The 14,124-nt window shown below is 43.3% G+C and overlaps 1 protein-coding gene across 1 annotated transcript in view; it reads left to right on the top strand.

The window, feature by feature from the left end:
- The window catches only part of EDARADD (EDAR associated via death domain), a 64,372-nt gene that overhangs the window by 12,199 nt on the left and 38,049 nt on the right, over positions 1-14,124 (top strand). The window contains exons 3-4 of the mRNA XM_047762269.1: positions 4,678-4,717; positions 11,367-11,425. Coding sequence (XP_047618225.1) covers positions 4,678-4,717; positions 11,367-11,425 — 99 coding nt within the window. The remainder of the gene's footprint in view (positions 1-4,677; positions 4,718-11,366; positions 11,426-14,124) is intronic.

The raw sequence follows: 14,124 nt of genomic DNA, 5'->3' as shown, positions 1-14,124 counted from the left end.
ACACATTGTGTTTTTGTTTTTTTTTTTGTCTTTTTGCCTTTTTTAGGGCCGCTCCTGCAGCATATGGTTCCCAGGCTAGGGGTCTAATTGGAGCTATAGCTGCTGGCCTACGCCAGAGCCACAGCAACTCGGGATCCAAGCAGCGTCTTCGACCTACACCACAGCTCACGGCAATGCCAGATCCTTAACCCACTGAGCGAGGCCAAGGATCGAACCCGCAACCTCATCGTTCCTACTTGGATTCGTTAACCACTGAGCCATGACGGGAACTCCTACACACATGTGTTTTCATCCCCATTCTGTAGATGAGGAAATGACAGTTAACTGATTTGTAGAAAGTCACCCAGATTGAGGCCCTGCTTTCTTATGTGTCACTGCCTCTTGCTTATGGCCAAATAAATGTCTTTGACAACAACCTCAACATGCATGCAGTGTGAGAGTCGTTCCTTTTTTCAAAGAGTTTACAGGATGCCATCTACTGAGACATGAAAAATTTTAATTTAGTTAGAATGTTCTTTTTTGTGACAGAATAGTATTCCGTTGTGTATACGTACCATATCTTCTTAATCCATTCATCTGTCATTGGACACTGAGGTTGTTTCCATGTCTTGACTATTGTGAATAGTGCTGCAATGAACATAAGGGTGCATGTATCTTTTTCAATGAAAGCTTTGTCTGGATATATGCTCAGGAGTGGGATTGCTGGGTCATATGGTAGTTCTATTAACTAGAGACTCTCATACTAAGGGAAGTAAGTCAGAAAAAGATAAATACCATATGGTATCACTTCTATCTGGAATCATGAACCTATCCACAGAGAAGAAACAAACTCATTGACTTGGAGAACAGACTTGTGGTTGCTGAGGGGGAGGGAATGGGATGGACTGAGAGTTTGGGGTTAGCAGATGCAAACTATTGCATTCGGAGTGGATGAGCAATGAGGTCCTACTGTACAGCATGAGGAACTATATCTAATCACTTGTGATGAAACATGATGAAGGATAATGTGAAAAAAGAATGTATAATATGTATGACTGGGTCACTTTGCTGTACAGCAGAAATTGACAAAACATTGAAAATCAACTATAAATTTTTTTAAAATTAGAATAGTGTAAAATACACTAACATAGTTAAATTCACTGTCTTTAAGTCTTGAGTGGTTCAAAGGCACTTGTGTCTTGAAGACCTGAAATGTTTGTTTTCATGGCCTTTGTTTAACCACAGCACACAGTTTGATAAATGTGAACTGCATAGGGTTCAAGCTTTGAGACACTGTGGAAATAGGAAAAACCTCCACCTCTTAACTTTATAAAAACAGAGTGCAGGGAGTTCCAGTTGTGGCGCAGCAGGCTAAGAACCTAACATAGCGTCCAGGAGGATATGGGTTCGATCCCTGGCCTTGCTCAGTGGGTTAAGGATCCAGCATTGCTGTGAGCTGTGGTATAGATCGCAGATGCAGCTTGGATCTGGTGTGGCTGTGGCTGTGGCTGTGGTGTAGGCCAGTGGCTACAGCTCTGATTCGGCCTGGGAACTTCCATGTGCTGCAGGTGCCGCCCTAAAAAGAAAAAAACAAAAACAAAAACAAAAAAACAGAATGCAGAATGACCCTGTGGTCACGTCTCATGATCCCCTCAGGTGTGGTCTGCTACGAAAGCTGTGGGTTCTGTAAAGTGCTCCTCAGCCCTCCCTTCCCACTGCCTGACTGTGGTTATCTCTGCCTCCCACTCCCTTCCCTGGAGGCCCCCTTTTCACCTCCCACCTGCACCTCTCACCACTGCTCTTTGCCAGGACACAGTGGTTTTTCTGTAGCTTTCCTGTTCTGGTTTGCTGTAGCCGCCATAAGGTCCCACAGACAGAGTGCCTGAAGACAACAGAAATGCATTATTGAGAGAAATCAGGGTGCCTTCAGGACTGAGCTCCCTCTGAAACCTGTAGGGAAGAATCCTGTCTTGTGTCTTCTTGCCTCCAGTGGTCACTGGCAGTTCCTGGTGGCCCCTGGCTCAAGCTTCTTCTCTCCCTTCACCCCTTTCGAGGTCACACAACCGTCTGGTCCTTGTGTGTCTGTGTCTTGGCATCTCTTCTCTTACAAGGACATCTGTCCTGTTGGAGGAAGGGCCCACCCTACACCAGTGTGACCTCACCTCAACTCATTCTATCTACAACAACCCAATTTCCAGTGAGGTCACGTTCAGAGCACTCAGGGATAGGAGTTTGACATGTCTTTTGGGGGGATCACATTTCCAATATTCCTGCTGCTTCCAGGATTAAATATACAGTCCTTGATGTGCAGATGCATCCCTCCGTGTCCTTGTCTCAGCATCCCCGCCTCCCTGCCCCAGGAGCTGGTCATGTACAGCTACTTGCTGCTCCTCAAATGCCCCATGCCCCCTCACCATCTTGGGGCACTGATCGTGCTGCTCCATCCTGCCTCCTTCCCTAGTGAGCTCCCGTGTGTCCTACTATAGACAGAATTAGCACTGCAGAAAAGAGAGGATGTGTGGTTTAGAGGTCAGAGCTGAAGGCTTATTCTGTTTCTTGTTCCAACATTAACTTCTCATCAATCTTAATTTCATTTCTGTAACTCGAGAATAAGATCAAGCAATGAGTCAGGCCTATTGATAAATCCAACACCTGCCGGCTCTGTTCAGGTGTTCCTTGTCTAGGAAGCCTTCTTGCCTTACCCTGGGGCCTTCAGGTTCTCCTGTTTCTGCAGCCCAGTCCCTGCTTTTTATGATTTGCTTGCCTGACTTCCTGCAAGGCCGTGCCGACCACCTTCCTGTCTGCAGAGGTGGGCACAGAGCAGGCAGCAGCATGTGATGACTGTCCCGAGATGCCAGAATGGCACCCACCTAATTCCCTCTGCCTCATCTCCCGGGTTTTCCATGGAAACAGGCTCCATTATTTCGTATCCAACCCTGTTGTCCTCTTCTGCCTCCAACATTCATCTCTGCTTCATGCTGGCCACCCTTCCAGCCACCTGGCCTTGCTCTTCCACGTCATGTGCAACTGCCATGCTTCTTCCTCCGTTGCCAGAGCCCTAGGCATCCTCTAGGCCTAGCTCAGCTGTCAGTCTGTCCAAGAAACCTGCACTTGTTCATTGCACTAACAAACAGAGTCTGAAGCTGGGGATGCAAAATCATCATCCCTTCTCTTGAAACACTCACTGTCTGTCTGAGAAAATAGACAAGGACTTTGAAATGAGCCTGATGAGTAGTACAGGTGTGTTTTTTCCATGTTCTGAGGAGCAGAGTATGGAGAAGGATTTAGTCTGGGGAAAAACTATTTGACTTTTTTTTTTCAATTGAAGTGTAGTTGATTTACAATGTTGTGTTAATTTCTGCTGTACAGCAGAGTGACTCAGTTATGCATATTTATCATAGGACACTGAATATAGTTCTGTGTGCTATACAGTAGGGCCTTGTTGTTTATCCGCTTCATATATAATAGCTTACATCTGCTAACTCCAACCTCCCACTCCATCCCTCTCCCAACCTCCTCCCCCTTGGCAACCACAAGTCTGTTCTCCTTGTCTGTGAATCTGTTTCTGTGACTTTTAAACTCTCTATGGTCATTATCATTGTGGCTCAGTGGGGATGTAAGTTTGATCCATGGCCTCGCTCAGTGGGTTAAGGATCATGTGTTGCTGTGGCTGTGATGTAGGCTGGAAGCTGCAGCTCCGATTTGACCCCTAACCCAGGAACTTCCATATGCTGCAGGTGTGGCCCTAAAAATATATAAATAAATAAATTCTCTGTGATTGATTTCTTTGGTGGAAAGTGGTTGGAGGCTTTAAGAGCTCCTGAAACTTTGCTACCTAGCTCACCACTACCCTCCAAGAAAGGGCATTTAAAAGAATCCTTGGTTCCACATTTGTTTCTCTTCCTCCTCTGTTAAAGGAAGATGGTACTGAGGCCTGCAGGAGAGTGGGGAGGTGCAGCTTTGTTTGGGCTGGAGAGTCGTGGACCCAAAGGCCCAGATGTGGTGGCTGGTGGGTTGGAGGACAGGCAGGGGAAGTGAAGAAGTGGGTGCCTCCCGTCTTCTCTCCTTGAAGTCTGCAGAAAGTGACTACATTGGATCATCTGGAGTAGAAGTTTTCAGAACCTTAGATACCTACCTGTTTGTTGGTACCAACAAAGAAATAGGTGATTGTAAGAGCATGTGGTATTTTGAATTCCCTATAAGAGTACTGCCCTCAACTAAAGTGTTGGGGAACTGTTCATAATTGTGCATGAGGGGACCTACCTTGTAGATCTTCCTGCAGCCCGGGACAGGGCTCTCCAGTAGTGAGTCCTGCCCACAGCACATGCTCCTTGACCCAAGTGAATGTCACAGAAATGGAAGAAATGGGCCTTTCCCCATTAATTCGCTCACCCAAGTGTTCCTCAATTTTAAGATGCAGAAAATAGATAGAATAGCACTGCAGAAAAGAGGAAGTGTGGTTTGGTGGTCAGAACTAAAGGCTTATTCTGTTTCTTGTTCCAGCATTAACTTCTCATCAACCTTAATTTCATTTCTATAAATCGAGAATAAGATCAAGCAATGAGTCAGGCCTATTGATAAATCCAAGGTTTTGAACTAAAATCATGACTTTCTTCAGACAAAGATTTCTTTTCATTTTGATCTTATAATTGGCTATGGTGTTTAAAAATAACTCTCCTCTTTTGTTGGTTTTTACAGTCAGACAAATATCCCATTCAAGATACAGGACTCCCTAAAGGTATGTACAGTCAATGTAACAACTTGAACTTGTGATTATTTTATCTTGAACAAAGCACCATGCAAAGTAATTTTTCATTATTTTTAATTGTAAAACAGGAACATACTGACAATTTAGGACATGACTTGATGATTATCTCTGGTATGAATTTTCTTATTAAAATCCAGAAATTAGGAGTTCCTGTCATGGCTCAGCAGAAACAAACCTGACTAGTATCCATGAGGATGCAGGTTCGATTCCTGGCCTTGCTCGGCAGGTTAGGGATCCAGTGTTGCTCTGAGCTGTGGTATAGGTCACAGATGGGCTTCAGATCTCGCATTGCTGTGGCTGTAGTGTAGGCCAGCAGCTGTAGCTCAGATTTGACCCCTAGCCTGGGAACCTCCATATGCCATGGGTGTGGCCCCAAAAAGACAAAAAAAAAAAATCCAGAAATTATAACAAATAATATATCAAATTCCTATGGTATTTTTTAACATGCGTAAAATGAAGAAAGCCAGGATTATGGGTTGCCAGTGACAGAACTGTAACAGAAATTAGTTTAAGAGGTGGGGGCTGGTGGGTGGCACTTATTAGCTTGGAGTCTGTAGATACTGCTGAACCCAAGCATTGACTGGTGTCTCAGGCCCAGGCTCTCTCTCATGGCTCTGTCTTCTGTGTTGCCTCCGTCCTCAGGCAGGCTTTCCCAGCACAGTGGGAAAGATGGGCTCTGACACCTCCAGCTTTACCTGGTGCTACTCAGGACAGTGCAGACAGAGACCTTTCCCCCAGCACCCATGGCACAATTCGAGGGGTAGTTGTGGTAGGAACAGTTTAGTCCAGCGGCCATCCCTGTATCCATTGTTCTCAGGAGGATGGAGGGCTGGCCAGGTCTAAGCCTTGAGTTTGGAAGATGGAGGTGGAGAGTGTGGAATCAGTTCTACTTAAACCCCAGACAGAAGGCCAGGGATGCTTGTCGGGCCCAAAGCCAAAAGAGCTTTCTTTTATGATCCATAGACTAATGCACCAGGCGTGGTGCAAACCCTAAAGGCCCTAGCCTTTCCTACTTTCCCGTGAGACGGTCTGCAAGGCTGTATCCAGGAGGGAGGCCAAGCTGCTGGTTGTTATGCTGGAGCATTTACCTTGTTCTCTGCTGACAGCCCAGAGAGGAGGGGTGGGGTGGGATCTGACCAGCTTCAGAGATGGCAGGGCCCCAGCTCCCTGGAGGGAGGACTTCCCAGCATAGAGCTGCAGGTTTTCCTGGAAGTCCCTGTGGTACCCAGTATCACAGGGCCATCGGAGTGCAGGGTTTGGAGGGGGACTGCCTGCCAGGGCTGCCTGCAGTTACATCTGGGATCCTGCCAAGTCTCCACCCCCATTCCCTATTCGCCTTCCTGCTCCGTGAAGTGATATCATTAGTTTCATTCCTTTTGCCTCCTGTAGGGAAAAGGGGCTAAAGGCAAGCTTTGAGCCCCAGTCCTGGCTGTCCTGGGGGAGTTTCCCACAAGCCCACGCCCCCCTTCCCCTCGCCATGGATGACTGCTCAGTGTCCCGAATTCCCTAAGCTCTGTTTGTCTAGTTCAGTGAGAAAGTAAAAGGTGCAAGCCAGGCCACCAGGGCGAATGGGGGTCAGTCTTGGGCGGTGCCCCTTGGCCTTCCCGGTACAGTGAAGAGTCATCTAGGGAACTAGTTTACAGTGCAGATTCTGGGCACTGCTACTCTGAAATTAGGATGTAGTGGGTCTAGGGTCAGGTCCATAAACCCATGTTTTAGTACATACCCGAGTGCTTGGGTCACAGACCTCCGGATGAAAGCCTGCTTAAGAAGCTTCCAGAATATGGGATGCTGGCCAGTGGGGCAAATAGGAGAGACTCAAGCGCAGCGAGACCATGTCAGGGTCTCATGTCCCGTCTGCCTCCCAGGGCATTGTGAAAATCCAAGAAATGAGTCTGGCACGGTGCCTGGTGACACACTCCAGCATCAGAAGGGGCGGATGGAAAGCTGGCAAAAGAATCCTGAACAATCAGGTGCGAGGACTGTTGAACGCTTTCCTAGCAGAGTGGCAAATGAGGAACTGTTTTAGGCAGAGGCTGAGCCCCACTGAACTGGGGATGCATTGTCCTGTTTTGATCTATCTGAAGATCTTTTTTATCAACCTTGAAAGTGATTTCCTGTTTTAAAAGGAAAAGATTGTTGCTTAGCAGCCTGATAATACAGTAACTGTCCTGTTGGGTTTCTCCTAGAGCTTGAGTTTTACAAAAACTTAATTAAGATGGCGATGACCAAAAAGACAAAACAACAACAACAACAACAACAAAAAACAGAGTTCCCATTGTGGCACAGCAGAAACGAATCCAACTAGGCACCATGAGGTTGCGGGTTTGATTGCTGGCCCCGCTCAGGGTTAAGGATTCGGCATTCCCGCGTTGCTCTGGCTGCGGCATAGGCTGGCAACTGTAGCTCCAATTGGATCCCTAGCCTGGGAACCTCCATATCCCGAGCGTGCGACCCTCAAAAGACAAAAAGACCAAAAAAAAAAAAAACCAAAAAAACCCAAAAAACGGCGATGACAAGTAACCATACTGCAGATCTTTCTTCTGTCCTTATTCATGGGGGTGGGGGGGTGTCATTAAGAACATAATTTCTTATCTCCAAGAAATACATCATCTTATGTATCATGACCCATGTCCAGAAGGTTAAAAATCTGCTCCACTATTTGCATTTAAGAATTGAGCAGTTTGGAGTTCCCGTTGTGGCGTAGTGGTTAATGAATCCGACTAGGAACTATGAGGTTGCAGGTTCAATACCTGCCCTTGCTCAGTGGGTTAAGGATCTGGCGTTGCCGTGAGCTGTGGTGTAGGTTGCAGACGTGGCTTGGATCCCGAGTTGCTGTGGCTCTGGTGTAGGCCGGTGGCTACAGCTCCGATTGGACCCCTAGCCTGGGAATCTCCATATGCCGTGGGAGCAGCCCAAGACCAAGAAATAGCAAAAAGACCAAAAAAAAAAAAAAAAAAAGAATTGAGCAGTTTAATGTCTGCAGTATTTTTTTAAGCATACCAGTATCAGTATTAAATGCCTATGGTAATTTTCTCCTTGAATTTGTTTTTAGGCAAATAAAGCCCATATGAATTAGTGGAAGAGGCTAATTTATAGATGAAAAGTAAATGTAATCTGATTATACCTGGCACTTAAATGAATTCTGGGGGGGAGGATACTGTATTTAATAGAGAAGTTACTTGTAATTGAACCATTTCCATATGATTAAAAAGCCCTCAAAAAGGTATTTTCTTAAGCAGATGAGCATGTTTCACCAAATCTTTATTATAATTCTAGGATATTACCGCTTTACACATGGACAGTATAACACTGTTCCTTAACGTGGTCCAAATGAGGGTGGTTCTGAATAATGCGGTTTTACCATAAATCAGTGATAGGCATCTTGTGTAATTTCAGTGATCAGCGTGTTTTTGAGGTGAAACATGTCATTAATACCTATTTTTTTTTTGTCAGGAACAAATGTGTAGCTTCTGCTTCCCCTCATTTTAGAGATTTCAGGGGGTTTGTTCTGTCAGGCTTCTCTTCTGTCAGGAGAGAGTTTATAGGCATTAAACTCAAGACTAATTTAAGATTGGGGTTTATTTTATGCCACAGAATTCCTCTATCTCCTAGAAACTACTGGCTTGAATTTTCTGAAGGGAGTATGACTCGTCACATTTTGAAAGGAAAGTGTCTTTGGAAAAAGAATTCTGATTTTTGAGCCACTATTCCTAGTGAGGGGAAATTGCACAAAATACATCATCAGTCAATCAAAATTTAATCATCTTCATTTTCTCTGGTGTCATTGCCCTTTCCTTTTATTCCAAAAAATTGTAGAGCGAATGTTAATAATTTTGAGGAATTTGACCTTGAGGGTGGATCATATTTGGAATTTGTTAACTAAATGTAGAAGTCGTAAGTAGTGCCGTGTAAGAAGTTAGGAGAAAATAAGTACTAAGGAAAACACTAAATTCCGGAGTGAAAATGTCTGTCTGAAAACTAGCAAGCCAATATGTTATATTTTCTATGATATCTCACCTGTTGGATTGATTGACGGTATTTTGCCAGTAGGTTTCCCTGTTCTAACATGAAATGAGAAACCTCTCCCACCTTCATGATTTGATTTGATGTGACCTGGTCCCACTCATTCCGCAAGCTAACTCCCTCCCACCTAACCTAGACAGAGACTCTTGGCCTCTTCCTGTTATAGCAAACTTCCAATAACTCCCTCCCCCAAGTGATGACACAAGTACAAAGGTGACTAGTCTGCAAAATTTTCTATTGTGGAAGGTAAGAGGGGAGGGAGAGGGGTGCGATCCAGGCATGTTTGGAGACCACATAAGAAAAGTTGCCTTTTTTTTTTTTTTTTAAGGCCACACCCATGGCATATGGAGGTTCCCAGGCTAGGGGTCTAATTGGAGCTACAGCTGCCAGCCTACACCACAGACACAGCAAGATCAAATCCAAGCCGCATCTGCGACCTACACCACAGTTCACGGCAACGCCGGATCCTTGACCCACTGAGCCAGGCCAGGGATCGAACCTGTGACCTCATGGTTCCTAGTCGGGTATGTTTCTGCTGCACCACAATGGGAACTCCAAAAATTGCTTTTTTTTTGTTTTTTATTTTTTTTGTCTTTTCTAGGGCCACACCCGTGGCACATGGAGGTTCCTAGGCTAGGGGTCTAATTGGAGCTGTAGCCACCAGCCTACACCACAGCCACAGCAACACAGGATCCAAGCCACGTCTGCGACCCACACCAAGGCTCATGGCAACACCAGATCCTTAAACCACTGAGCGAGGCCAGGGATAGAACCAGCAACCTCATGGTTCCTAGTTGGATTCATTAACCACTGTGCCACGACGGGAACTCCAAAAATTGCTGTTTAAATTCAAGCGACCATTGTGTTGGGAAGTAAAGAGCCCTACTTTTACAAAGATGCTTTGTTAATGATGGCACGAGCCATTGCAAGAATAAGTATGACTGAAGTCACATGTCCATTACATTTTGCTGTGGGGAAACAACCCTTAAGCTGTGCACCCGGATTTTGTAGGGTTCCTATTAGGTGTCAGATATCTGGGGTCCCAGGTCAGGAGGTCTGGAGTGGAGCCCAGGGATCTGCATTGTTAACGGGCACCCCGGGTGATTCTGATGCCAGAGAGCTGGGACTGCGTCTTGGGGACCCCAACCTGGGTAAGATCTCTACTGCTCCAGCTTAAAAAGACATCCTCTAGGATCTCAGTACAAGACTGAGCTTTTAGTTTAAATTTCTCAGACAATACTATTAGGGAAGACTGTCCTTTCCTCTAGTCAGAACAGTGTAGGCGGCAATGATTATCGCCTCTTATGTGAACAAATCTATCAGCCCAGCCTATAATAATAGGTCAGTGAATGTCAGTGCAGGTAAAAATAAATAGATGAATCAAGCTGTCATTCAGTCCTAACTTTTGAACCTTGTGTTAAATGACTCTCTATTTAAGGCTTTGTAACTCTAAAAACTCACATGCCACTAAACATTTCTTTTATAACATACTTATTTCTGTCAGCTTTTGAGGTTAGCATGTGCTATTGAATTCCATGATGAAAGGTTAAAATCTGATGGAACAAAATCAGTTTTTAATACATGTGTACAATCTTCATCACAAGTCAGGGAGCTGTGACATTAACACATATATAAGACAACCTAAGAATGGAATTCCTTCCTAACTGTTAATCTTTTTTTTTTTTTGGTGGTGGGAGGGGGTTGAGGGTTTTTTTTATTGTATTGAAGTATAGTTGATTTACAATATTGTGTTCATTTCTGATGTTCAGCAAAGTGACTCAGTTAAATATATCTATATCTATATATAGATATAGATATATATACTTTTTCCTATTCTTTTCCATTGTGGTTTATCACAGGATATTGAATGTAGTTCCCTGTGCCTAACAGTTAATTCTGAAAGGTGTTGAACATTTCTTTGACAATCACTGGCAATCCCCACTTTAATAATAGGACTGAAATAGGAGAGTGAGCCATCTAGACAAGTATAACCCTACTTTGCTCTCTGCGAGGCTTAGTCAGCTGTCAGATAGTGAACACCGAGGAATCTGATGCACTGTCATCAGAGGGGGTGCATTTGGATGGCCTCCTGTTCACCCTGTTGGGGAGGGAGGGCTCCTGCCCTGGGGTCATTGGGATGGCCACACGAAACAGCTGACCTTGGAGGGCTGAGAGTGACAGCAGCCAAGGAGTCACATAGACTCCGCCTGGGGGGAGGAGGACATGGCCGGCCACTCTGGGTCACACAGGGGTTGCACTCAGGAACAGGGTGAATAACCAGGGGCCGTGGGTGACGAGCATTGTCCTAGCAAGAGAGTGTGGTGCTCCTAGGTTCCTAAGGGACGTGATTGGCTTGTCTGAACAATTCACTGGTTTGGTGAGAACTGAAACCCCCTGCTCAGGGTCACTTTGATAAGGAACATGGTCTAGCTGGGGGTCTTACCCACAGGAGTGGACTGGGGCCACTCAAAGCCCTCCTGGTTTACCAGATGTCCAAGCAGCACACACTATTAAGTCTTAAGTTTAGACCTTACACTGCAGCGTATGTGCTTTCTTTATCAAACTGTGTATCTTTTTATTTTTTTTCCCCTAGCTGAGGAGTGTGATCCGGTTGCTTTGAACTGCCCGACCAATTCAGATATGCAGCACCAGGTAAGAAGCAGCTCAGTTATGTTTTTACCCTTAGGTACATGCTAACCCAGCTAGAATTTATTTAGGAATGATCTTTTAGAGCTGTAAAAATAAAGAAAAAAAAAAGGTAAGATTTTTAGATAGTTTGGAAATGATGCATTCCAGTAATGTAGCATATCTATACAACTTCTGTTACTTTTAGTAACTGTGGTAGCTTTAATCCATTCTTTAAAATAAATAATTATCCATTTGCCAAAAACAGACCATGAGTATACCTGAGTTAGCAAGGAGAGTTGCTTTTTTCCCATGTAGTTGGCATCCTGTGGATGGTAACTTTTTTTTTTAAGTCCCAACAAACCAGGTAGTTTAGTAAAGTCTTTGTGATTTTTATAAAACTTTTACTTTGTTCAGATATCAGATATCAAATATTAACATAGAATTTTCATCGTCCTTTTCCAAAGTATGTTTATTGTTTTCTGACTATAAAAGAGTGTTTGCTATTTTAAACTTCAGACAGGACAAAAATGTCCCAAGAGATTGAGAATTGCTTTTCATTCCATTATTCACCTTTTGAGGGACATCCTTCCAGAAGCTTCCCTGGCTCACTTCAGTTACTTCTTGTCCTGTCCAGCCCATCTCTTTTCACTCACTCCAAGCTCATCAGCAAAACTGCACTATACCTTAGATCTGCTAAGCTGTATTTGAATGTCTCAAAAAGGATGTCTTGCCTCAAGATGGGCTGGTTGGGGTCCTGCTCTCTCCATAATGCCAAGTTCATTTTTAGCAAGACAAAATTTGAAGCTTAGTTTGGGCTTTTAAAACATCTGTCAGTAATAAATCATTAATAGTGATATTCTTGGATAATCAAATCACTTTTGTAGTAAAGCAAAGTTACACAAGAAGTTGATAAAACAAGCAATTGTAATCATAAACATGGTTCTTTTGAAAATCATCAATGGTACGTACGCCTTTTAACTTTGACCTGGGGGTCTGCAGTTGCCCATTGTGAATATCATACTCTCATTTATTAATCCTGATACTCAGCATTTTCCTCGGAACTGCAGTCTAATAATTGACTTTGACACTGACTGAATTTGAACTATTTTAGTGAACCTAAAATATAAATTTTTCCTTTCCTGCCATCCTTAATTTGTTTCATACAGTTTTGCCCCTCGCATTTTTTTTTGTGACATGGTGCAGGCTCTTTTGAAGATACAAGAATGTTAAATTGTTTAGTTTTAGGGATTTTCCAAAATCATTAAAGATTAGGTATGGAATATATGTTAAGATACCGTTCTGTATTTTTCCTAATTTTAATGTTATAGTTCTGCCTTTATCAAGTAAAGACTGTCCTCCAAGATGAAAAAAGATTTATCAACTAAAAAAAGGGGGGAACCTATCTGAGATTTTTATTTGTTCTGTTTTCAAACAGGGTGTCTTATATTCCTATAAAAAGCACTGTATCTAGTTATTTCAGCTGTTTATTTCTTTGCATAATCTATAGGATTTGTTCTAACTGCTAGATATCCAGAAAGAGTCTTTGAAACCAACTTGGCAGTTAGAACAAAGAAAACTCACTAGGGAATAAACGTTTAAAAAAAACCAAAACCCACACTTCATTTTCTATAGCTCAGACATTAAAGGCAAGCTGAAGGTACATTCTTCAGTATTTAACATTTGCTGTTTCAGTGATTTTTATAATTTAAAAACTGAAATCCACTTCTACTTAAGATTTCACTTTAGCTGCCTTTTTTAGACAATGCCAAGGAAAAACAGTGCGGTATCCCGGTGTCAAAAATGAAAGTCTGGGAGTTCCCACTGTGGCACAGTGGGTTAAGAATCTGACTGCAGCAGCTTGGGTCACTGCTGAGGCATGAGTTTGATCCCCAGATCAGTGCAGTGGGTTAAAGATCTGGAATTGCTGCAGCTGAGGCTTGGATTCAATCCCTAGCCCGAGAATTCCATATGCTTTGGGTGCTGAAAGAAAAAAAAAAAAAAGTCTGACATCTCAAAATTTCGTAAAGAACCCTTTACTTTTAGTAATTTAGAGCCAATGCCCCATCTACTGGAACTGTCCTGCCTCTATAGTCTGTTACAAACATACAAACGTACTTATTGAGCAGATGCTCTGAGACCGGGTGTCCTTGGACATGAAATACAATACATGGGTGGGTAGATCTCGGGGGGTGGTGAGGGACCAGACCCCAGGCAGAGCTTCCAGACTTGTTGGAGAAGCAGTGTACACAGCGTTAAATTCTAGATATGGATATGGTTCATCCGCTGAAAATGTTTTGCATACCTCTTGGTTAGAGAAGACATTTCCCAGAACCTTTCAATCAAACAGTAACATTTTAACTACTCTAACTACATCCACAAATATATGGCAAATAATAGTAATGCAAAAATTTTTCCAGTTTTTAGTCAAGAATCCATGCCAAGAGGAGACTGAGATAATATGAAAAATAGTAAATATTAGGATGCTAAGTTGGAGTAAGAGGTTTTTTGGGGGAAAATGACATCTTCCTTTATTTACACTGTTTATTTGTTTTTTTTTTTTTTTAGTTTTAAAAACCACATTAAATTATTGGCATGATATGGTACTATTAGTATACTAATGTATGATATTAATAATAAGAGAAACAGTGTAGGATATATAGGAATGTACTGTTTTCTCAGGTTTTCTGTAAATCTAAAACTATTCTGAAATGTACATATATTTT

This window comes from Phacochoerus africanus, chromosome 15 (assembly GCF_016906955.1).
Source record: "Phacochoerus africanus isolate WHEZ1 chromosome 15, ROS_Pafr_v1, whole genome shotgun sequence".
Classification (NCBI taxonomy): Eukaryota; Metazoa; Chordata; class Mammalia; order Artiodactyla; family Suidae; genus Phacochoerus; species Phacochoerus africanus.
Note: the sequence above shows the minus strand (reverse complement) of the source record. Positions and strands in the feature narration are given on the sequence as shown.